The 24526-nt window shown below is 34.7% G+C and overlaps 1 protein-coding gene and 1 long non-coding RNA gene across 7 annotated transcripts in view; both read left to right on the top strand.

The window, feature by feature from the left end:
• Positions 1-650: 650 nt before the first annotated feature.
• Positions 651-8993, top strand: LOC148227116 (uncharacterized). 5 transcript variants are annotated; one of them, XM_088201769.1, is made up of 6 exons: positions 651-699; positions 980-1046; positions 2284-2325; positions 2399-2500; positions 2645-2692; positions 8322-8993. In XM_088201769.1, exons 2-6 carry the CDS (start codon positions 996-998, stop codon positions 8904-8906), a joined length of 828 nt encoding a protein of 275 aa, XP_088057895.1. In that variant the 5' UTR covers positions 651-699; positions 980-995; the 3' UTR covers positions 8907-8993. The 5 variants fall into 5 exon arrangements, 1 of the variants encoding a protein (XP_088057895.1); XR_015811934.1 differs by lacking the exons at positions 651-699; positions 980-1046; positions 2284-2325; positions 2399-2500; positions 2645-2692 and adding exons at positions 5249-5660; positions 5896-5971; positions 6093-6191 and having other exon boundaries at positions 8322-8476; XR_015811935.1 differs by lacking the exons at positions 651-699; positions 980-1046; positions 2284-2325; positions 2399-2500; positions 2645-2692 and adding exons at positions 5249-5660; positions 5896-5971; positions 6093-6187 and having other exon boundaries at positions 8322-8476.
• Positions 8994-12863: 3870 nt separating this feature from the next.
• Positions 12864-24526, top strand: part of LOC148227117 (uncharacterized) — a 36829-nt gene continuing 25166 nt past the window's right edge. The window contains exons 1-5 of one of the 2 annotated variants that reach the window (XR_015812137.1): positions 12864-13045; positions 13133-13212; positions 13384-13569; positions 13646-13774; positions 13924-19769. This is a non-coding gene — a long non-coding RNA (uncharacterized LOC148227117). Of the gene's footprint in view, positions 13046-13132; positions 13213-13383; positions 13570-13645; positions 13775-13923; positions 19770-24526 lie in introns of those variants that run through there. The other variant, XR_015812139.1, reaches the window with a different exon arrangement.

The raw sequence follows: 24526 nt of genomic DNA on the forward strand, positions 1-24526 counted from the left end.
AAAATATGTTTGTGGAAAGATATATTTTTTATTTTTTATATCTAAAGCATTACTCTGAATCTGCAGATAATTATTATTGCACAGCAACATTTAATAGTGTGATCACATATTATATGCACTAAAATGTTGATAAATACTTATAATATAATAATACGATAGTGAGAACTATATAATATTTTAGACTATCCCTAAAATCAGACTTATAGCTTACTGTACACAAATTATACTGTATTAATAAAAATAAAACTTTAGAGTGCTGCATTTTAACAATTCATTGCATTAATTGACACTTGAAACTAATATTTATTTTATTACTGATTGTTCTGAGATTATTTTATTTTGAAAATCAGTCTAAAAATAATGGAAAGAATTTACATATTCTTATAATGATATTTAAGAATATTTAAAAAAATATTTACCACAAAATTTTTGATGCATGTCATTTTATTGATACAAAGAATATATTTTCAATGCCCATTAGTTTCACAAATATGGCACATCGTCATGATTTTAGGAGAGAAAGAGAAAGAGGTCTCCCACTCGAGCCGATTCACATATATTTCACGAATGACAATATTAATGAGGAAAAGTTGTCTTGTACTTCAAAACTTTTTCTCCATTCAGTTAATTCTTTTCACTCGTAGCGGTAACACCTCTCTCAAAGACGTTTTGCTTTTTTTATTTTCTCAGTCGAATTACGTGAGTAAATCAATGACGCGAAACAATCAGTTTAAATTCACATAAACTGAGCCATTACAGGCATTTCACACAAATACAATATACAGTGTGTTAAAAATATTACTTTCTCCATAATAGTTTTAAAATCATAAATAAAAATAATTATGTACATATTTTGTACATACATATGTACATATTTCTGATGCTTATCGTGTGAAATTAAAAGTGTTTTATAAATTAGTTAAAATATTTATTATGGAATATAAGATGTGCATTAAGTGAGTGTTTTAATTATTTGCAGAATTTTCAATACAAAAATGGATCGAAATTTGTGTTTTCTATTGCTATTTTTAACAATATTTCAACAGGTAATATTTATTTTATTTATTATTAAGATTTTTATTTTTAGTTAAAATTTTTATTTTTGATTAAAAGAACATTTAACTGTACAGCAAAATTTTTGCCACAAAGATAATAAAATTTTATGTACTACGTGTAAATTTAAACGTGAGTTTTAACTGTCGTTAACTAAATAAATAAGTTTTTTGTCATGATTGTAAGTATTTAAATTCTACATTGCAATAAATATCAAGAGACTCTTGTGACAAATATATTGTATCTATCGCTGAAATCTAACAAACGTAAACCAATGACTAATAGCGTACATACAATATTCACTAAAACATAAATCCTTTTTTGATAATAATTAAATAAAAGTTGCACAATTATATAAAAAAAATATTAATAATTTTTGAAGCTACGAATAGTTTAATTTTAAACTGAAAAAAATAAAGTTACTTAGCTTAACGTAAATACGGTTCAGTTGCTAGTTTATTAGATTCAAAAATTTCTAAAAAATTCAGTTTCAATCCAAATTAGTAAATTTGTAATTATAATTATGTGTAGAATGAATTAAATAATATTAATAGATTTGCCTTTAAGTTCGTTATTAAAACCAGATTGTAAGTAAGACCGTTAAGGCTAAGAAAGGAGGTAAACAGCCAAAAGGTGCATAGTTGGGATCGGCAATCTTTTTCAAACCACCTAATAAATGTTTACACGCCTTTGATTCCACCGCTGTCAGAAGCTGTTTTAAGCAAACTTAATATATCATATAAATATTTATATTTCGCTTGCTATAAAGTAACTAAAAAAATATTTATGTGAATATTATATTTATGATTAAATATGATAAATGGATATATAAATACATGTATACACATATTGGTATAATACTTATTTAAAATTAGGTACTATTCATGTTTTATAAAGTAAAAAATATTTATATAGTCCTACCGTATAATATTAAAAACTAGTGCGAATAATATATAACAATAACTTTAATACTTTGGTACAAATATTTTCTAAATAAAAAATATTTTAATTTTATACATATAATAATATATTTTATATATAAAAAAAAGCTTACAGACATGTTCATATTAAACAAAAAAATGTTTTATCTTTTATAAAAATATGATCATATAATAAACCAAAAGCGCAACCAACTGTTTTTGTAGGAAACTAACAAAATTATTTAATATACTTTATTAAATAATTAACTAATATTTATGGTAATTCATATAAATATTTTATATATTTTAGGTTTCTTCTACGTTTTTCAACAAAGGCAAAAAAAATAATGAGGTTATAATTTCTCAAATATAACAAATAATATGATAAAGTTTTCAGTGTTTTAATATTAAAAAATATATTTTAGGAAGAAATACATCATCACTACTACGAAGAGCATCATTATTATCCAAATAGCCATGCACCACCTAAGTTAAGGGAAAAAGAACCATTTGGAACTGGACTGATAGTAAGTAAAATATTTATGTAAAAACTAATTACTATTAGTCAATCAATAAATTAAACATCATTCAATATACAAAAGTTAAAGTTTTGTTTATTATTTAAACTTTTATAAATACTGCATTTACAAATATTAACATGTATGTTACAGAATTTTTTGAAAAATCTTTTCCTCGGTAGTAAGCAAGAAACTTCAAATGTAAGTAGAAATAAAACAAAAATTCTTATCTATACTTCATAAAAATATTAAAAACATATATAATATGTATATGTATTAATAACATAAATATGTTAAAAAATCTTTTATTCACTAAAATTATATATTACTAGATGACAGTACCTCACTGTCCAAAGCGAATACCAGACCCTCAACTTTTTGGGTTTCAAATATAATTTTGGCATCGCTCTGCTTTTTTAAATCTATTTATAAATATAATGGTTGAAATAAGACATTAAAACAATTGTGTAGCTGTGGGATTTATAATATAAATTGTAAGAGATCACACGTGGGTGTACGAGAGATATGCGGTTAATCCTAGTCCATTTTTTACTGTTACTGCGTAAATTTACGCAGTGTATAGACGAATATTTAGGATTTCCAATGATAGTCAAAATGATTGAATCTATAAAAATAAAACATGTTCAATTCATTTAAAAATAGGTTTACAGCTCAGCTAAATATTTACAGAAGAAAACATTTTATATTATTCAAAGTTAGATTTGAAATTCGGATATTTAAAAGATTAGGTTTAAAACTTAGCTAGATAATAATAAAAAAAAAATTGTATTACGTTTTAAAATAGGTTTGCAACTTAACTAAATAATAATAAAAACAATAAAAATACCAAAAGGTTGGCAACATAAAAAATAATATTTTGTATTATTTAAAATTAGGTGTGCAATTTAAATAAATAATAATAATAAATGGCATCGGTTACACATTCGCTCAGAAATAGGACTGACAATATAAAATATTTTGTTATATCTCACTGACGCTACAACACAATCAATGACCTATAGTTGGTTTAATGTGAACGATTATAAGTCATTGATTGTGATTTAACGTACTTTGGGTGTTTGAGGGCCCGTTTTCTTGAAATAATGTTTTTTTGTTTAAATAACTATAGAAATATAAAAAAATATTTATCTATACTACTATGTGATATAAATAACATATAAATTATGTATATATAACACAATTTTATCATAAATTTCAGTAATAAGAACGTTTTTTAGTTACATCATAAGTTACTTTATAATAATTATTTTTTATTTATTTTATGTGTAAATATTTATTAAACCCAGTTTTTAATTACATTTACTAATTAGAAAGAAACAATAAACTGAAAATATCGACCACCTAATCTGTTGCTTTAGACCAAAAGTGGACCGTAATGCCTGCATTACACTCTCTGGAAGTTGGCCAAGGTTGGCCAAGGACGGAGAATATAGTGGGTTACTTTGGGGTTACTTCGATCGAGTTCGGTTCTGCCCGCTCTAAAATCTCTCGGAAGTTGTCCGAGGTTACCGAGAGCGGGAGGTAAAGTGGGGGTAATTCAATCAACTTGGCCAGCTTCGAACGCTTCCGAACATTGTCGGCAAACGGACCGAAGGCAAAGGATCCGAAGTCGAAGCTGCTCTTTCGAGCGCGAGCGGTGAGATACTTCCCCTTTCGCTCTCTCACGTGCTAAGTGACGAGTGAGAGAGATAATGACATGGTTTTTCGCAAACTGAGATAGAACGAGTAACTCGGTTCAATTTCAGGCAAGTTATAATACCACATGCTTATCGGGGACTTCAACAGACTCTTACTGACATCTTTGAATATTTTAGGGCACCAAAAAGGATTAATTAAAATTTTGATAGTATATTCTTCTAACTATATTTTTTTTAATATAAAATTAAATATTTTAAAAATAATTAGTGGTACTAGATTTTGTTAAAAAAAATCGTTTCGAATATCCTTATGTATTTTCCTAGATCGGTTTATATAAATGTCACACCGTAACGTATTCTTATTTAGAATCGATGGCGACAAATTCTAAGATAGTCACAGATGTGATGTTCGTATTCTGAAGTATCATTTTTATGCCTTATTGCATTTTGCAAAAGCCGACAAAGATTTTGCGTAAATTGTATATTTACGACCGAAAAGTTTTCACTGATATTGTATTGGTGAGTGCCCACACAAACTTTTATAATTATCGGTAGCGTAATTTTAATAATATGACAATTTAAAAATTGCGATTATTTGGTACATTATTCGATCGCGCGCAAATATGCCAGCTGTACGTGACAGCAGCCGCCGTGCATACGTCGTTCACGGCCGCCATCCGGATGGCATATGAAATTTGTGGCAGTGTGGCCGCTATTCGGAAGTCAGCGACCTCGGCCGACTTCAGTTGAACTTCGGTTCGGACAACTTCCAGAGAGTGTAGTGCAAGCATTAGCACAATATGCGCTTTAAAAATAATAATAGTTTGAGACTCATATTTATATTTATTTAAAGTAAATATTCTAAATCTAAAACAAAATAAAAAATATTATTAAAATTGAAAAAAATTTGAATAAATCACAGTACTTTACGAGCTGTCATTATGACAGCGCGAATAGTATTTATTTTGCTACTTCTTTCCTTTTTTTGGAAATGTTTTTTTAAAGCGAAATCTTAAAAATTCTCTAAAAAATATAACTTTAAATTGTTTTTAATTGCCAACGTTCGCCAAAATTTAATTACACCTCTTTTTGTATGGAAAAGGTAATACAAATCCACGTCATTTATTTTATATTTATTTTATATTTAAAATCCCTTATAAACTAAACATATTTTTCTTAACTTATAAAAATTTTTTTTTAGAACTTGATGATTTTTTTTACATATTTTGATAAGTGTTTTACAATTTGAATCGATAAAATCAATTGCATAGTTCGTTCTCAAACGCACCAAAATCGGGACTTCCCTCTCAGTCTTACATTTGCTTACATATGACAATTTTTACTATCATCTGTCAAACGCTTGGTTCGCGCAGTTCGGTGTAATTAAATAAACAGTGAAATGTATTATAATCACAGCATTTTTCATACAAAGTGTTAATTGAAGATGGTTCAAAATGCTGTAGCATTGGAATTATAGACAATATTACCAAAACTTGAAATTATGAGTGCCAGTAAGTGTTTGGTTATATGAATCATGGTTATTCTAACAAAATTACTATTGACTTTCTATGATCAAGTATTAAAAAACAAACAGCAGTGATTTAGCAATTAAAAATATACCTACCAAAGTTAATTAAATATATTTCAATGGTATGATTAGGTAGTAATAATGAAAAATCTCATATTAGTGTAAACATAAAGTTACATTTTACTCACTATCTAGTATGGTTTACACTTAATTTTCAGAAGCAATGAAAGATTACGTATTGCTACAACTTATTAGCTGAAAAAGAGATACCAGTCTACATATTTATCCCCTACGGTAACTTTTGTTAATTTTGTTCTTCAGTTGTCGTTTAAATTTAATTTATGGATAATAGTACTAATAATGTGTTTAATGTTTAACTCTTGATATAGTCTTATTGTTTTTAATAATTTTTCAGAAGCAATGATAGTACAATTTGATGATCTATATGGCAACAACGTATACTTGGTATATATAAACAAAAAGTGAATCTTCTCAAGTTGAAGTCTATCAGCAAGTATTATCTTTTTATAAAGAACATACTACATAAGTTTGATGTAACTGAATATCCTGAATCTGGCTGTTCCGAAAGAGAAATGATTGCACAGAACAAAAATTTATAAAAAACAATGACGTAGATACATATTTTGCCACTTCGGAATTAAAAATAACCCACTCTTAGATATTTTAGCTATCGATTATTCCAGGTATACAATCACATATTTATAATCATTGTAAAATGTCGTCTGTTAGATAACATCTAAAAAACTACACATTTATAAGCTTTACATTGTCTGATATACATATTACGAGTCGTCGCTCGGAACAGAACGATCTAGGTGAAATTTTTTAGAAGCCACAAGCGAGCAATAAGATGACTACGCAAAAATGGAACCAAACTTCTTTAGCTAAATAACCGACTGCATCACAATTATTGTCACGCCATCGTCGTGAAAGATAGTATCCCCAAATATAAATAGATAAAAAAATATGTTTTATTAGCATTTATATGGTTTGATGAACATTAACCTCAACTTTCATACGTACTAAGTATATATTCGCAATTCAACTAATTATCTAACGAATATGTGCATATAATCAGAAGCAACGATAATTTTTATGTATTATAAAAGGAAAAACTCACTTTTCGGCCTCGGAGCCCGTAGACGGAACTCAAAATTTGAAGATTTCGCCACGTAGATTGTTTGTACAGTTTAATCAATGTATTCTTCTAATCCTTACACACATTATGTCAATCCGAATATTGATATTCAGTCAAATCGAACAACATACATGACTAATTAATGAAAATTATTGTTGCATAACAAAATTATTGAAAACTGTTGTCATGATACTGTCGGCCATCTTGTTTTATATTTGAATGCTTATTTTTCATTGGTTCACAACAACAGAATTCATTACCGGGGGGGGGGGCTCGGAAATCAATCGAGCAAACCCAATTTTTATTTTTATTATTAGTTTTTTTTTCCTCGTTTATGAGTATATACTCTGTTCATACAAAGCGATATGATTTGCAGAGAAAATTAATTTTATATAAATTCATTTTGATTTATTATAACCTAATCCACATAAGCTTTTAATTTTTAATTATCAACTGACTGTAGATTTGGACAGGATCGCGCATTTGTAAATTAAAATTTACTGGAAACTTGTCGCTTTAATGACTCCGGAACAATATATTTGGCTTGAGAGAAAAATAATAATCTTAAGTTTCTCGTTCATAGCGCATTTTTTTGAACTACGATTGCACTGTACTTTCCTTAACAGTACTAAAGTAAAAAATATTGTTCAGTTTACGACCAATTTCATCTTATAATAACATTCTATAATGTACGAAACACGATGCCCTACATTTATTTTCATGTTCTTTTTTATCTTTGTCATAATTCATAAATACCGTCCGAAAAAGGTAGCAATAAATAAAAATATTTTAATTGAATAAGGAGTGGCTAGTTTAACTAACAAAAAAGCACGGCTCTAAGCGCGACACGGGATTACGAGCACAGAGTGTGAAATCATGATCGCAAAGCACAAGCTTTTGGTTGCAAAGCATGATAGCACAAGCTCAAAATGCGAGATCATTGTGCGTATTATCGAGTGCAAAGTGCAAAATAGTCTCCAACATTTAGTTATTTCTACTATTATTAATTTCATTTTATTTTCATCTTTAATTTGAAAGCCCAATTTGAAACAAACTTAATAATATACATGAATTCAGTGTAACCATAATAAATAAACTCAAAATATAATTTTATAATTATATTAACACAAAGATAGTCAAAGAAAATTGGAAAGCAAATTTCACTTCAGTCATCAAACTGACTATCGGATTATTGCCGTTTCACAACAAATGTTCCATGGCCCACAAAATTCTTGGCCTAACGACAAAATGCCCAAGACAGTTGGCCGAGGCGACAAAACACCTACAAACATAAAGTACAAAATGCTTTTTTTTCATAATAAAACGTTCAAGAATTTGATAAAATGTGAGATAATGGATTTTTTTGTAAATGTAAAGTTTTGTCGATGACCAATTACCGTGGGCCTTTTATCGTTAGGGCAAAGATTCGCAGTATGTATAATATGAAGCAATAAAATTATTAACATGGTATTTATTTATTTTTAGGCTCCTGTTTATGGACCACCACCTGTTTATGGACCGCCTCCTGTTTATGGACCACCTCCAGTTTTCGACGATTCTCCTATTTTTGAAGAATCTCACGTGTATATTCCTTCACCTAAACCAGTGTATGGCCTTCCACCAAAACCAGTATACGGCCCTCCTCCAAAACCAGTATACGGCCCTCCGCCAAAACCAATTTACGGCCCACCACCTAAGCCAATATACGGCCCTCCACCTAAACCAGTATATGGCCCTCCGCCAAAAGTAATATACAGTTCTCCGCCAAAACCAGTGTACGGCCTTCCACCAAAACCAGTGTATGGTCCTCCACCAGTACCAGCATATGTCTCTCCACCAAAACCAATATATGGAGCTCCAGTGATACCTGAACTAAATATTGAACCACGACCAAAACCAGAATATGGACCTCCAGCGATACCCGAACTAAATAATGAACTACAACAATCATCCTATGGGTTCTCAGATACTTCTAGTTACAATCAACTCCTATCAGGATCCTTTTCTTCAACAAATTTCGGTTCGAATAGCATTTTAGACAATAATGTAAAGAGAGCTACAAGCATATAAAAATTTAACTACAAATAATATATTTATTACATAATGTACATACCGATGTGAAGATAGTAGATTATACAACTATTATTTAACACCGATTACAAATATTTTTTTCATTGTAACTCATTTTTTTACTATATCAAAATATATTCCGGATAGCATTAATTTATTTTATATTTTTAAGTGAAAAGTTAAAGCATTTACTTCTATTAAACTTTGAGTTCGAATGTAAATATTTTCGTTTGAAAAGTAAATAATTTGCTGTTGACCAAAATATTACATTAGTATGTTAAAGAAAATATTTTAAATCAAGTTATTTACTTTGTGTGTTATTTTATATTTAAGTATTGTTAAAAAATATTCACGATGCCATACATAGGTTCTCATATTATTATAATATATATTTACTACTTATAAATTGGAATTTCAGCAGAAATAATATAATCTTTTTTAAAGTGCTGGTTTAACTTATGTAGAAAATATTTTTCTACCTAAACAATATCTAGGTGTTACACCAAAGAATTTAATAATATTATAATGATGTGTTGATTTTAAAATAAATTATTTTATTATATACCGATTTGTTTTAATTTGTAGCTACGGATAATAACTACTGAACATATAAGTGTACAGTGTAAATATATATGTGTAAATACATAACTATCTAAGATACCTCAAAACAATGAAAGATCGACCACCTTACATGTACGGTGGGCTCCCAGACATTTCACCACACGAAAGAATCCATTACACAATATTGAATTTAGAAGTGAGGAATTTAAAATATCATTAACATTGGTTATTTAGTTATTTAATTTAATGTTTAATTTTTTTTATGTTTAATGTTTATTTGATGTGTTTTATTTTATAATGTTAAGTACAAGTTATTTTATTATAATTCATAAATTTTTCTAGTGTGAACGACAGAGGAAGAAAGTGATGTTAATAAAAGAGAGTGCCGGCATTTTATAACATTAGAGGGTTCATGGTAAAAAATGATGATATATAGTCATAACTTTATTTTATTTGTATTTGGCGACGGGGTGGTGACGGGTGGCTATTAGACAGATTATGCTGCTGCAGTAGTATTTTATGGAATTATTTGAAGTTCTTACATGTTTATACAACTACGGGGCACGAGCCCGTGCGAATGAGCCAATGGTTGCCAGGCGAGAAAAAAAACCGTCATGCTAGTGCTACCAGAGTGCCGTCAAGTTTTATCTATAATGAAATATATATTCAAATATAAATAGGCCCCAACAGTATGTATGTTATTATATTTAAGCAATGATTAATCATGTTTTTTTGAATTGTAGTTAAATGTCACTGTGGTGAATTGTCGTTGTGTCCGAATGTCATGTGGTGAAATGTCGTGTGGTGAAATGTCATATAGTGAAATATCGTGTGTTAAATTGACTTGTGGTGAAATATATTTGTGTTGGAAGTGTCTTGTGATGAAATGTCGTGTGGTGAACAATTCACCATAGTGACAATTGAATACACGACATTTCAGCATAAACCAAAAAAACATGATTAATCAATATTTAACACATATAAAATTATAAAATACATTATTTATAAATAAACTGTAGGAGGCGTACAGCTATTTATATTTATTTATATATTTTCATTAATCCTTTCAATGCCAAGCGCATCATATCATGCGCAAGTAAATCTACCGTCTAACGCCATGCGCATTATATGATGCGTTCGTTAAAACCTTCGTTTTTTAAAGAAACGGAAAGGTAAAAGCTGGCAATATATGTTTTAAAAATCAGTTTGAGTTCCTAGTAAACGATTTCAGTGATTTTATTTATAGAATTTGCGATGAAACAGTGGTATATAAAATTATAAAGTCACGCCTTAATTTTAGTCTTTTGTATTTTGCGCGTGATTTCGATCGTGCTACTTTAGGCCACTTTTAGGGTTAGCACAAACGCATCGCGTAAATTGGTTTTTTTATACTTTAATTTATGAATCGAAATTAAATTATGTCATCAATACTTCAATGATAAATGTGATTTGTAAATACTTGTGAAAATATTTATACGTTATTTCGATTGTTTTAATATTGTCAACTGTTTTTGTGATTGGTTTTTATTGTTTGTAATAATTAAATAATAATAATAATAATTACTTCAAAATACTTATTAATAAATATAAATAAGATATAATTACTAAAACATCAATAATAACTCTTAGTAAATATTAAATAATAATAACAAAAACGATTCCTTGTCGTAGAATCATTTTATTTTACTTGTTCTATTATTTTATAATTTATTTGTAATATGTTTATTTATTTACAATAAATTAATACCATCGTGACCTAACAGGTTACCCCAATGCGTCACGATGGTCGAAAAGTTTATTATTTATTGTATATATATATGTGTGTGTAATATATATTACATATTCTGCCTGGAGTGTAGATATGTTGCACTCTTGCCGGTCCCAAGCCCGGGTAAAGGAGTAGGGTTTCTATCATGGAGCAAACCAACCAACATGGATAAATCCAAATAGTTACGAAAAAATTACAAAGAAATAATACATCCAATCCGATTTATAATGACCTAGACCAGTGTTTCCCAAACTTTCGACATCTTTACCCCTTCTATAAATTTTCGTAACATTAAGTGCCCCTCGTCAAAAAAAATGCATATACTTTAATAACAATAAAAAAATATTTATTTTTTCTTTGTTCCATATCCAAAAGCCTGTCACCGTTGCACTGCATTTTGCAATCACAAGCGACACCCGATACGAAGCTTCTAGGATTTTTTGATGGTCATCTCCTGTCAAACTCCACATCATTTTTCGAGACTATTTAAATCCTTAAGTTTATTTAAAAAATAGGTTGATTAGCTTATCTTTGTACTGATTGTGGTTTGTCTTAAGGTGGCGCTTTAGTTTGGATGGTTTCGTGCTTTCATTTGTTAGGTTTTTATAACAAATGAAAAAGTGGAATAGGCTCTTTTGTTGCACCAGGCGCAGCCAAAGCCCGATGCAGCGCGTACCCCCACTAAATTCTTCCCGTACCGTTGTCGATTTGTAAATTTTTATAACAGGATGTAGGTCAGACGACTTGTCGTTCGCTTGTATAGTGTGGCGTGCGTGCATGTGTGTGTAGGTGTGAGCACGCGGGCCACCACGCGGGCCGGCCAATTGATTTAAGTGCATAATAAGTTTTGTTTACTTCATATTACCAACAATACGACGAAAAATGTTTGTTTATTGATAAAATTAAAATGTTTAAATCATGTTAACCATACATATATAATTTTAAAATATAAAAATTGAGTATTTTGAAACCGAGCAAGTAGCCAAAAAATTATATTGCTAAAAACGCATGGCAAAATAGCCAAAATATTTTATAGCTAAAAACACATGGCGTACAGCGAGTAATTAAGAATTTACCGGTCGGCGGTCTAAGGGTTAATTTATTTTAAGGTTAAGTTATTTGTTTATTTTTAAATATTGTATTTTATAACTATATTTAAACATTTTTTAATCATGTTTTTTGGATTGTGGTGAAATGTCTTGTGTTAAATTGTCATTGTGAAATGTTATGTGGAGAATTGTCTTGTGGTGAAATGCTTGGTCACCATACGGCGATAACGCTCAATGTTAAAAAAAGTATATTAAAACATAAAATTACAGTAAATATATAGCAACATTCTCTAAATATATATAAACTAAGTTTAACATAATTATTAGGCATTTATTTTGCTAAAAAATAATTTAATCATTCTGCCTAGAATCGATGTAAATACTAATTATTTGGTATTGATACGAAGCGTTTAATATTTATAATAATCGCTATAAAAATAATATCTAACATACTATTTATATATAAATTGAGGTAATAAGTATTTTACTCTTATAACAGCAAATTAAGATTCGCGAAGATTCTCGAATCGCGTACGTGCAGCTGGTCGCATGAACGCCGTGCTATGACCATATTCCTGCGTTCTAGAAATCCGAGGCTATAAATAGATGTCATAATTCCGCAGGTCGCCATTTTACGCCGGATGGTTGGACGAGTTGGGTCTGCTGCGTTCGAGCTAATGTTTTCTTCGATGGCCTTTGTCTTGGTGTTTCATCTATCGCGAGATATGGTGAAATTGACGAAACACGGCGGTCCCATAAACGTAAGTTTAATTTCTTTTATTTGAACCTAAAGATTTTTCTGCCGATGGCAGACGCAGTTTTTACATAGTATTTTTTCCGTTGTACAGTTCTTTCGCCTAACTGCGGTTCTTTCGCCTAACTGATAAGAATAAAGGCAAGACGAGAGCGTCCAACGTGAGCGTCAAACGTGAGTATTATCTTTGTTATTTAAACATAACCTAAAAATATATTTTGTGCCGGCATCTTGGATGTGCCGCCGTCTTGGACGTGTCGCCATCTTGAATGTGTCCTCATTTTGGATGTGCGCAGCCACAATGTTGATTGTCTTTATACTTATTTTCTCGTACATTTCTTGCAGTTTCTCCATCGTTAGTCATGGTTGTTGATCAAGGCGCGGATAAACTTAATACGTTTTCATTTACAAACCTCAAAAAGTTTCCAAGAAATCAGCATGAAGTCCGATGTCAAAGTCGTTGTGGTTTTTGTGAGCTGCGCGGTGCGCTTCGTTCACAATCTGTTGTGTTTGTCTGAAATGAAGTAAAAGGTTAGTTAGTCTGGCCTTTAGGGCTTCATGGATTCCAATGATTATTATTCTTCATATTTTTGTACATATGTTCCAGAACCCAACGTAATGGATGTATTATTCATATTGTTTTGCTATTGTATAGCGATCACGAATAAGTAATGCTGCTGCAGGCAGCCACATTCGTTTTAGAAAATCAGTTGAATGATTAAGATAAACACTGAAGGTTTGTACATTAAGTAGTATTTGATATTTTTCAAACATTAACGGCTGTTCTTAAATTTTATGTTATCATTTTAAAAATGGTCCACCAAATATTATTATTTTTTTTAATTCGACGATATCTTCGTAAAATCTCTTCATTTTTATTTATAGATATCGTGGATTACTGATGTTGCTCTTCGTCCGATATAGTACGAGATGGTTTAATTACCTTAGGTAGCAGTTCATCCAAGTATTACAATTGATATTGAAGAATTGTTGAACTCCAAGGTTTATCTTTCCTTGTATGTATGTATTGATAATTTGTTACTCGACTTACGCAAGACTGGATGTGATGAATATTAAATTTTTCTTATAACCCTTCAGGTATATAATATAAAATTGATCCCTCCCTGGGACTGAAAATCTGTTTTACGTACATGATCCTGTAGGATTAACTAGTGTAAAATGTTATATGCGTACTATGTTGTCTCTTAAAAAAGAAAAACTACAATTTCTTTATTAAAATGGAATTATGTACACGGAAAAGATATAAAATATTACAATCTTAAGTACCTAGTTAAAACTATTTCATTAATTACAAAATGGTATTTTAAGCTATAAATAATGCTATAAGTACAATTATTTAATATTTTAAATGTGGAGGAAAAGTTGGCAAAAACCTAACAACAATATAGTTACTTTATAAATAATATAAAAACTTACGACTACTTACATAATAGGTTTTAACCACAGCCACCAGGGAAGAACCGGTCAACTTCATTCTTATATTTCAAAATAACCAGTTAATCTCCGGTGGTCAATGGTTTACATAATTTTCTTAACTGAGCCGTGCCGAGCGGTGGACGCGCTTCGCTTCCACTATTCTAAAGCGAACTCGCGGCACACTCGGGCACAAGAGAGCATTATAGTTTCCGCTCTGATTCTGATGGTTAACAGTCTGATATCATCCCTTATTATGTGTTTGGGAAGCTTATGCGTATAGGTGTATGGTAACCTTTTTTTGTCCCAGTAAAAAACCTTTAAAAAGCCACCGGCTATGTTACCATTAGCCGGTGGTAGTGTGGGATTTTTACCCACTAAAAACACCGCGTACCTCTACTGCACACCCCGGTCCGCGAATTTGGTCATTACTTCGGGGAGGCAGCTGGTCTTAAGCCCGCCGTAGACTTTATCTTTCTACGGCAAGCATATCGATCGGAGGGACGCCGGACACTGCCAAGGTGGCGTCCTCGGATACCGTGCGGGACGCCGATATGACCCTCAACGCGCTTCTTCGTTTGACCCTCACCAGGGTGAGCCTCGTTTTTTCCACCCTCATGGAATCAGCCCACACGGGGGCCCCATATAGGAGGATGGAGTGGACCGCTTCACTATATATTGTTTCCGCCGAGCTCTACCCATGTCCATCCATCCTTGCTGTCGGCCTTGGCGTTGGTAACGCGTAGACGGCTCGGGGTACGTAAATTGCAGCTCTAGAACTCGCGTCCGAGTACCACCGATATGCGAGGTTTCGGTACTGCTCAGACGCGATAACGACATCCACGCGTTCTTCAAGGATGGTCTACTGTAGCAGGTCCTGCGCAGCCTGGCAACCGTTAAGGTTGATTTGCAGAAATCTTGTCATTAGAGCTGTCTACTGCGCGCCAGCTCCCCCTTAAAGGCGGGATATCGGCTGCTTCTGCTGATGTGCGCTGCATCAGCAGCGTTCTGGTTCTTCTTGTGCATGCTCGTTAATACATATTGTTAGGTCCATTACGTATAAATCAATTAATTCTTTACAGCTTTAGAAGTCAAATTTATTCTTGAATTACCCCTGTTTTGAACCCAATCCGTCCGAGAATATATCAGACAAGTCATATCAGTCCTCTCCACCGAACCCCCCAGTGAAAATTTCACCGGCAGAATCAGAGGAGAGTTTCTGAAGGGTCTCCATTGACGCTACACTCGGGACGTCTTTGTAAAGGGCAATGTCCAGTGTTGATGATTCGTTTTTCAAATAATGTGGGCTTGCCTGGGAATTCTATATTGAAGTCTCTAATACTCATTAGGTTCACTACAGTTCTGCCGTTTTTATTAGATTTTTGGCAGTCACAAAAACCATGTTTGGCATTTAAGTCACCTGCTATTAGGACCGCAGGAGCAGCCGCAATAAGTTTTTCTAAATCAGTTCTAAATTCGCTTCCTTGCTTAGGGCAGTATGCTGATATTATTAAAATGGGCTTCGAGTCTACGATAATTATAATAGCGACCGCTTCGATAATTTTGGTTTCGGGTAATTTAAATTGGCAGTGACCAAGGATATTCCTATTGAGTATTGCTACACCCCCGCCCATATACCGCGTTCTCTGTCTACACCAGGTCTCGGCAATCTTTTTTGGCTGCGGGTCAAAATAATTCAAATGTGACTATGAAAAAGCCTATTCATGTCAGTGAATATTTTTGGTCCTAACAACCATATATGTGGTCTAGTCGTGACATCGTAACATGTTAAAAAAATGATATTTGCAGAACTAAAATGGGTCACTTCAAATCATCAAACCGGTCACTTGGTGACCCGCGGGTCATAGGTTGCCGAGCCCTGGTCTACACAATAGCAGTCAAAACAGAAATCTTAAATGTGAAATTTCGAATCTATTTCGGCTCCTTACAGTTTGCGGGAATGTCTGTTTGAACGCAATGTCTCTGCTCCAATATAAATGCAACCTTGGAAGTTTCACCAACCCCATCCAAATTATAAGTCCAAAAAACCTCTTTATTTCATTCTTGTTGGTAGGTGTCCATTGATGTAACCGGGAAGATGATCCCAAAACTTTACCTTCAATTACTTGCACTGCATATCGATTAGATTCTCTTGAGATAGCTTCGAAAATGTCATCTGTTACCAAGAGTTTGAAAAACTCAAAATGGTTTTCCATGAAGTAACGTCTCCGAAATTTTAGCCTTGACTCCTGAACAACTCACAAATGGTGGCACATTAGCTGTGGCACCCACGGGATTGAACCACATATTATCAACACTCATCAGAAACACTAGTATCAATCACATTTATTTCCGATTCACTTTCACTCTCTTCCTCTGGTAGTAATTGTCGACGAAGGATAATATTTGGGACGCCGGTAAATGAATCGTTATCTTCACCTCCAGAAAAATCTTCAAAAGACATATCTGCATCTGATGATGTGCTGCTTGCCATGTTTATGTGGGCTAAAAATTGAAAAAAAATAATAAAAAAAAATGATCCTAAAAGAAAAGATGGAAAGACTACAAACCTGGTTTATATTGATATAGATTGGGTGCCCAGTAGGTGGTCTTCTGATGTATATATGTGGATGATCTGATTGGAGATCGGAGTGTCAATTATACTTCTCAGGTTCTGTTTGCACGTTTATTCGATTGAAACAATGAACAATAAAATATGATGTCTATGATGAGACCTTGGCCGTCGAAAGCCGTAAACTTAGTAACACGTTCCTTCTTGCAGGGAGGATGAAACAATACTCTCTTGGGTCGGGAAAATCAACCCAGCAACGGTTTTTACCAGAAGGGAGGGGGATGAGCCAAGCTTTCACTGATAGACAAAGCACTGAAATGCATGTTTCTCAGAAATTCGCCTGACTGATCAGGTACTCCAAACCCCATACAGGTGTTCCGGCGTTTTGAAATATGGGTGTTATTCGCAAGAAATAATCACTTCAAATTTCGAAATTCTACCTGGTGAAACCTTCAACTCCAAGAGGGTAAAATCCATTCCATTAGCTGAAAGACACGTTCTATGTGATATCCTACACAAAATGAAATTTTGCAATCATTCTTAGAAATGATTGCTACCATGTATATGCACTGTACGAAAAAAATTAAAATACATTTAGCGAAAAACATATTTTGAAGGGTATGCTTCAGGTATATAACATTCATCGAAACACATTTTTTAAAATAAATAATATTTCGGTGTGATATAGAAGCACGGTATGAGCGGCACCGATTTCTTCACAAAAGGCACGAAAAATGCGATAAGCGCTCGTCCACGGATATATTTTACTACATTTATTGCAGTAATTAGGTGTTGTTTTAAACTTTCCGGCAAAGCTTTTAACCCAAGTGCACGACGATGCAACATGCAATGCGTTATTGTAACTTGCGGTAATTCTCTTTTCACGTGTGAAAAAAATCCGGAATATTTGCCTAACATTACATCAGTGCATATTGAGCCAATCACATTCGTTGGTAATTGATATTTTAGAAAAAATCTTTGATATGATTGAAAACATCAATTCCTCTCGAAGTCAACTACAGTGGCTCACATAATAGAAATTCTTCTATCATTTCTTTTTCTTTTATATATCGCAAAAATACCAAGAGTTGGCTGCAATTATAAATATCAGTTGACTCATCCAGTTGTATGCTTACTTTTAGTGGACTGACTTTTATGTGTATATTATTCATTACATACCATTTTAAAATAATGTCCAAATTACTTATTGTTTAAAATATTGTGTTTTTATTTATGTAGTCTTGAAATATTTAATTAACCCCTTGGATGTTAAACAACGATATTTTGTTATATCACTGTTGACCTCATGATACTTGAAAAGGTAAATTTGTGAACTTGACAATGGCATGAAACTGTTTTTAAGTGAATTTAATTATAATGTGTAGGACAAACCGATGAATATGTGAAAAACATTTTTTAGGAACACTGCAGTATCCAAAGCTTGAGTTAAGTTATTAAGAATCATTCAGGGCTTTATCTGTTACACCTCATACTTCCACAATATTTTCCTTCATAAATAAATGGGGGTTGCTCAACATTACTACAACACTTCATAAAAATCTAATTTTGACTTTTGTTTAGGAACTTTGTATTAACCTGAACTATCATCTAGAACAGAGGTTCTTAAACTTATGTAGTCTGCGGCCCCTTCTTGAAACAATTTTTTTTCGGACCCCATCCCAACTCTAGCTATTTATATAGATTTTGAGACTTAACCACTTGACAGTTTTGCCCGAGCGTGGCTCGTGCGTGGAGTTTGATCGTGTATTGACTAGCCCGAGCGACGCTCGGGCTAAACTTGTTTTGTAATGTTTGTTAGTAAATTCCCCGAATGACGTTCGGGCTCATCGTGTTTTGACTTGTTTTAGTGGTGGGGATGTCCCTGAGCGGAAAAATATGTGCATACCAGAGAGGGAAAGTTTGTATAATGAAGTGGAAGGATAAAAAGGACGTAAAATTATTGTCAACAGTACACAATCCAAAAATGGTAGAAATCGAGAGAAGAATTCCGAAACTTGTTGGGGACTACAATTTCATGGGTGGTGTTGACAGAATTGATCGATTCAAAAAGAGAGTAGATATTATTACCCGGATTGTGATGTAGGGTTGTGTATTGAATGTTTAAAAATTTATCATACAAAAAAAAAATATTGAATAAATTGTAACCTTTTGGATTTTTTTTTTTTTTTGAGATCTTGAAAACATATCACTTGGTAATTATTTATATTGCTCGATAATTGTTTTCCTTAAAAAAAAAAATATTTTTAAAAAAAAAAACCTGACAATTTATGGACACTCTTTTTTACCAAAAACCAACTGCTAAGTGGTTAATTTCTGGTTCAATAGGTCATAAGCTCTTGGGTTATAATAAATATTGATAAAAATGTATCGCTGGTTATTTTAATACATTAATAGTCTTGTGCAGTTGGTTAACCATTTTATAAGCAAATACATAGTATAAAAACATAACCGAATTAAAACAATTTAAAAAGTTACAAATTATAATGTTCACAGACTCCAGCTTAAGAACCTATGCTCTAGTGGGACTAGCCACATGTCCATTTATCCCAAAACAACAGGCGATCATTGCTTCGAAATACTTCTTGTACGAATTCCTTTAAGAGAGTTCCACAAATTCATTTTATTCGAGTGGCACGTACAAATTAATTGCGACTAAAGCTTCTTCTTTTTCCATGGATTCACGGAGATGCTTATACATAGAAAATATGGCAAGGCTACGGCACTTTTATAAAAATGTGTTTATACTGTTTTCATTCACTTCTTCCTGCGATCCATTGTGTAGATAAACATTTACTGGTGTTGTGGTTTTATCCAAAAAGTAAAAAAGATAATATTTGGCAGAACCGATTTTGGTTCATTGTTTTTGAATATATGGGGTTTTTGAATATAAGGTTCAGCATGTAACAACAAATCTCCATATTTAGATTCAATTTCTTCTAAAAAATATTTAAAGTGCCCTGTGTGTTAATGCATATTGTGCTACTATTTTATCTACGATCTTAGTCACTTTTTCCACTACATCCATAATTTGTTGCGTAGATAGATGCCTTCGCAAATAAATTCTCTTCTTGTATGATATAATGAAATGATAATAGTGGACGGTCAAGCTCTTTCTTCATTAGTTTAACAAATCCTACATGTTTTCCAATCATAGACAATCAATGTTGTAAGTAAACGGAGGTTGCTCAACATTACTACAACACTTTGAAGCGGTCGTGGTTACGCTTCTATTTTGTAGTCTTCGGCGGGTCCGGTTGACGGTCTGTGACGGGACGTTTGTACAGCGAACTGTACAAAGTGGCCCTTGCGAAATCTTCCAGAAAGTTCTTGACGCGTTTTGACGGTGATCCCTCGACAGTCGTCGATGTTAATCCTCGAGCGCGTGTCCTGGAGATGGTTGCTCAGACAGGAGGCGAGGTGTAGAATCAGTGTTCAAAAGTTGAGCGAAGATGAGTTCTGAGCGGCGAGTTGTAGTCCAGTTGAGTTGCTGTAGAGTCGGGTGTCCAGAGTTGAATGATAAATGTGCACTTTTGGCCCCGCCTTATATTCCCGGTCGGGTGCGCTAAGGTATCCCCACTCCGCGCGTTGCTTGCGGCTGCGGGGATGCGGCGTCATTGTACGACGCCGCTTAGTTCGGGTGCAAGGCTCAGCGGGAGTTTACTTTCGCGTATGCTGCGTCCCGAACGGTCGTCTCGGGATCGCCATAGTACTCCCCCTTTTAGCAATTTACAGTTGCGAAATTCAACCAAGAGGAGAAATTATGGCTCGTTGTAACTGATGTGGTCTTCGTGCGCAGCGTGGGTCGGCGCAGATGAAGCAGAACCAGTTCGTTGATGATTGTGTGGACGTATGTACAGCGAACTGTACAAAGTGGCCCTTACGAAACTCTCAGCTAACGAAAAAGTAGGGGTTCGGGGTCCGTTTGTCACTTGCACATGACATGGTCCTCCAATGGTGTCCTAATGTGCATAGTTCTACCTTAAAATATAAAGAATAATATTATTACTGTAATTAAAAAATATATTTCAAGATACTGCCTGCGTCGTCTGTATTTGTGTAGAGCTCGTCTGTCGTTTTGTTGAAGCTGTTGCTGGATGATCAGTCTTCCAAGCGTTTTGGGAATTTCACTGTTCTTCCGCATCTTGTCTGATTGATTACGCGTTCAGGCGGCTTCTCGTTCCGTGGAGTAGATTCCGCTGGTAATTCTTGAATAGGCGCCGTATCTTGATCCGTTGTCTGGATGTAAGCCGGTTTCAAGCGGTCGATTGAAACGGTTTTCGGCTTTCCTCGAATATTCACTGTTACGCATTTGTCCGTTCTGCTAATAACAGCGAATGGTCCGTCGTATGGTGGCTGTAGTGAGCCTCGTGCTGCGTCATGCCTCACGAAAACGTGAGAGGTTGTGTGCAGGTCCTTGAAGACGAAGGTAGAACGTGGTCCATGCTGCTTGGGCGGTGTCAGTGTCAGTTCGGCCATCCGTTGTCGTAGTCGTTCGGCATAATCAGGAGTCAGTGACGTGTAATTATGCGTGCGTGGAGCCAAAAATTCTCCCGGTAATCGGAGAGGTTGTCCGAATACTAATTCTGCTGAAGTCGCTTTTAGATCCTCTCGCCAAGCTGCGCGGATTCCCATCAAGACTGCGGGTAATGACTCAGTCCATTGCTCATCTTGATGGCACATGAGGGCGGCTTTCAGCTGTCTGTGGAGCCGTTCGACTATCCCATTTGCCGCGGGATGATACGCCGTCGTCCTTATGTGTGTAGATCCGGTTGAGCGGGCCAATTCTTTAAACAGGGCGCTTTCGAATTGCCGGCCTTGATCGGTGGTTAGGCGAATAGGTGTTCCGTAGCGGGAAATCCAGCCGCTGAAAAGCTCCTTAGCGACGGTTTCTGCAGTGATGTCGTCGATAGGAAAAGCTTCAGGCCAGCGGGTGAATCTGTCGACGCACGTTAACATGTACGTTTTTCCCTCCGATTGTGGAAGAGGGCCGACTAGGTCGATATGGATGTGTGCTGCGGTGCGCGTGTCCTTTCCCATGGTCCCGCGCTCCGTCCACGTGCGTCCCTCCTGCACCCAGTGTTGCTACTACCTCTCTTCCCCCGCATCGGGGTTGCCATCACACCACAGGATGTGTTCAAACCGTCCCTCCGGGGGCGGAATACTGCCGATCGGCGTGGAAACATGGTGAGAAATTTTCGATCGCTGGCATTGTTCACACTCTCTAGCCCATCGCTTGCAATCGGTGCGCATACAGGGCCAGAAGAATTTCTCTGCGACGAGTTTGGTTGTTGGTCGTCCTCCAGGATGCGATAGGTTGTGGTACAATTCGAAAGCTTGTTTTCTAAATTGGAGCGGTAGATATGGTCGCTCGTTGCTGGTAGAGCTATCGCACAAAATTGTCGCATCGGATCCAGGAATGTTGACGGTCCGCAAATTGGTATATTTTTCAATTTCCGGATCTGCAGATTGTTGGCGCGACAGATCTTCATAATTTAAAGACTGCACGCTTTCTATTCTGGATAATGCATCCGCCATGACGTTATCGCTGCCCGAAATGTGTCGGACGTCAGTTGAGAACTGCGCGATGTAATCGGTGTGACGGAATTGTCGAGGGGAAGCTTTGTCGGGCTTCTGTCTAAATACATACGTCAGTGGTTTGCGATCGGTATGTATTGAAAATTCTCGTCCTTCACCTTGTCAACACCTTGTAGTACTTCGTCTCGTCCGCCGTAAGTCGAGCATGGGCCAGTTGTTCTTCGAGCATGATGAACCACAGGATAGGGTCATCACTTGTGAAGGGCGGAGGCGTCACGGACACAGCATCGGAGTTGGCGGTTGGAGCACTGGTGTTGGTTGGAGCACAGGTGTTGGTCGGAGCACTGGTGTAGGCTGGAGCTTCCATCGTCACGTTTTGAGAAAAATACGGCTTCTCGGAAAAAATATTATTATGCGTTGGTTCAAACACTGCTGTTAACTATACGTATTTAAAAATACGGTTTACGCAACAGAAGGGTGCGTTAAAAATCACGTCGGGGTCACCAATGAAGCGGTCGTGGTTACGCTTCTATTTTGTAGTCTTCGGCGGGTCCGGTTGACGATCTGTGACGGGACGTTTGTACAGCGAACTGTACAAAGTGGCCCTTGCGAAATCTTCCAGAAAGTTCTTGACGCGTTTTGACGGTGATCCCTCGACAGTCGTCGATGTTAATCCTCGAGCGCGTGTCCTGGAGATGGTTGCTCAGACAGGAGGCGAGGTGTAGAATCAGAGTTCAAAAGTTGAGCGAAGATGAGTTCTGAGCGGCGAGTTGTAGTCCAGTTGAGTTGCTGTAGAGTCGGGTGTCCAGAGTCGAATGATAAATGTGCACTTTTGGCCCCGCCTTATATTCCCGGTCGGGTGCGCTAAGGTATCCCCACTCCGCGCGTTGCTTGCGGCTGCGGGGATGCGGCGTCATTGTACGACGCCGCTTAGTAAGGGTGCAAGGCTCAGCGGGAGTTTACTTTCGCGTATGCTGCGTCCCGAACGGTCGTCTCGGGATCGCCATAACTTCATAAAAATCTAATTTTGACTCTTGTTTAGGAACTCTGTATTAACCTGAACTATCTGGAATAATGTCATTCTTGGAATATGAATAGAAAATGCAACATGGCTTGGAAAAAAGATAGGTTGCAGCATTACAACAATTAACAAAAATCCAAAGTCTCACTTAGACAATACATTTTGGATTCAACTTCAAACATTGTCCTATATTTACCTAAATCGGCTTCAAGATTATCTGTTTGAATTTTTTTGGAAGCAAATACTTGAAATTGGCTTCTGCCTTGCAATATTCACTTAATTGTAAAAATCAATAAGCTGACAGATTCACTTTACTAATGCAATTGGCAGTTTTGCATGCCCAGCACTCTACCTAAGGGTAAATTATTTTTTTTATACTGATGCATATATCAGTTTAGTAGACCGCGTAAATCGTTATTACGGTTTTTCCTCTCTTTGGCATGAATGACTGGAGTTGAATTCTTAGATGCTTCCACCATGTTCTGCTTTATAAGTTAACGAGGTTTGCTCAACATTACTACAACACTTCATAAAAATCTAATTTTGACTCTTGTTTAAGAACTCTCTATTAACCTGAACTATCATCTGGAATAATGTCATTCTTTGAATATGAATAGAAAATGCAACATGGCTTATAAAAAAATAGGGGTTGCAGCATTACGACAATTAACAAAAATCCAAAGTCTTACTTAGACAATACATTTTGGATTCAACTTCAAACACGAACCTGTCATTGTCCTATATTTACCTAAATAGGCTTCAAGATTATCTGTTTGAATTTTTTTTGGAAGCAAATATTTGAAGTTTGCTTCTGCCTTGCAATATTCACTTAATTGTAAAAATCAATAAGCTGACAGATTCACTCTTACTAATGCAATTGGCAGTTTTGCATGCCCAGCACTCTA

This window comes from Plectrocnemia conspersa, unplaced genomic scaffold, assembly GCF_051122295.1.
Source record: "Plectrocnemia conspersa isolate PC_06_02 unplaced genomic scaffold, ASM5112229v1 ptg000013l, whole genome shotgun sequence".
Lineage (NCBI taxonomy): Eukaryota > Metazoa > Arthropoda > Insecta > Trichoptera > Polycentropodidae > Plectrocnemia > Plectrocnemia conspersa.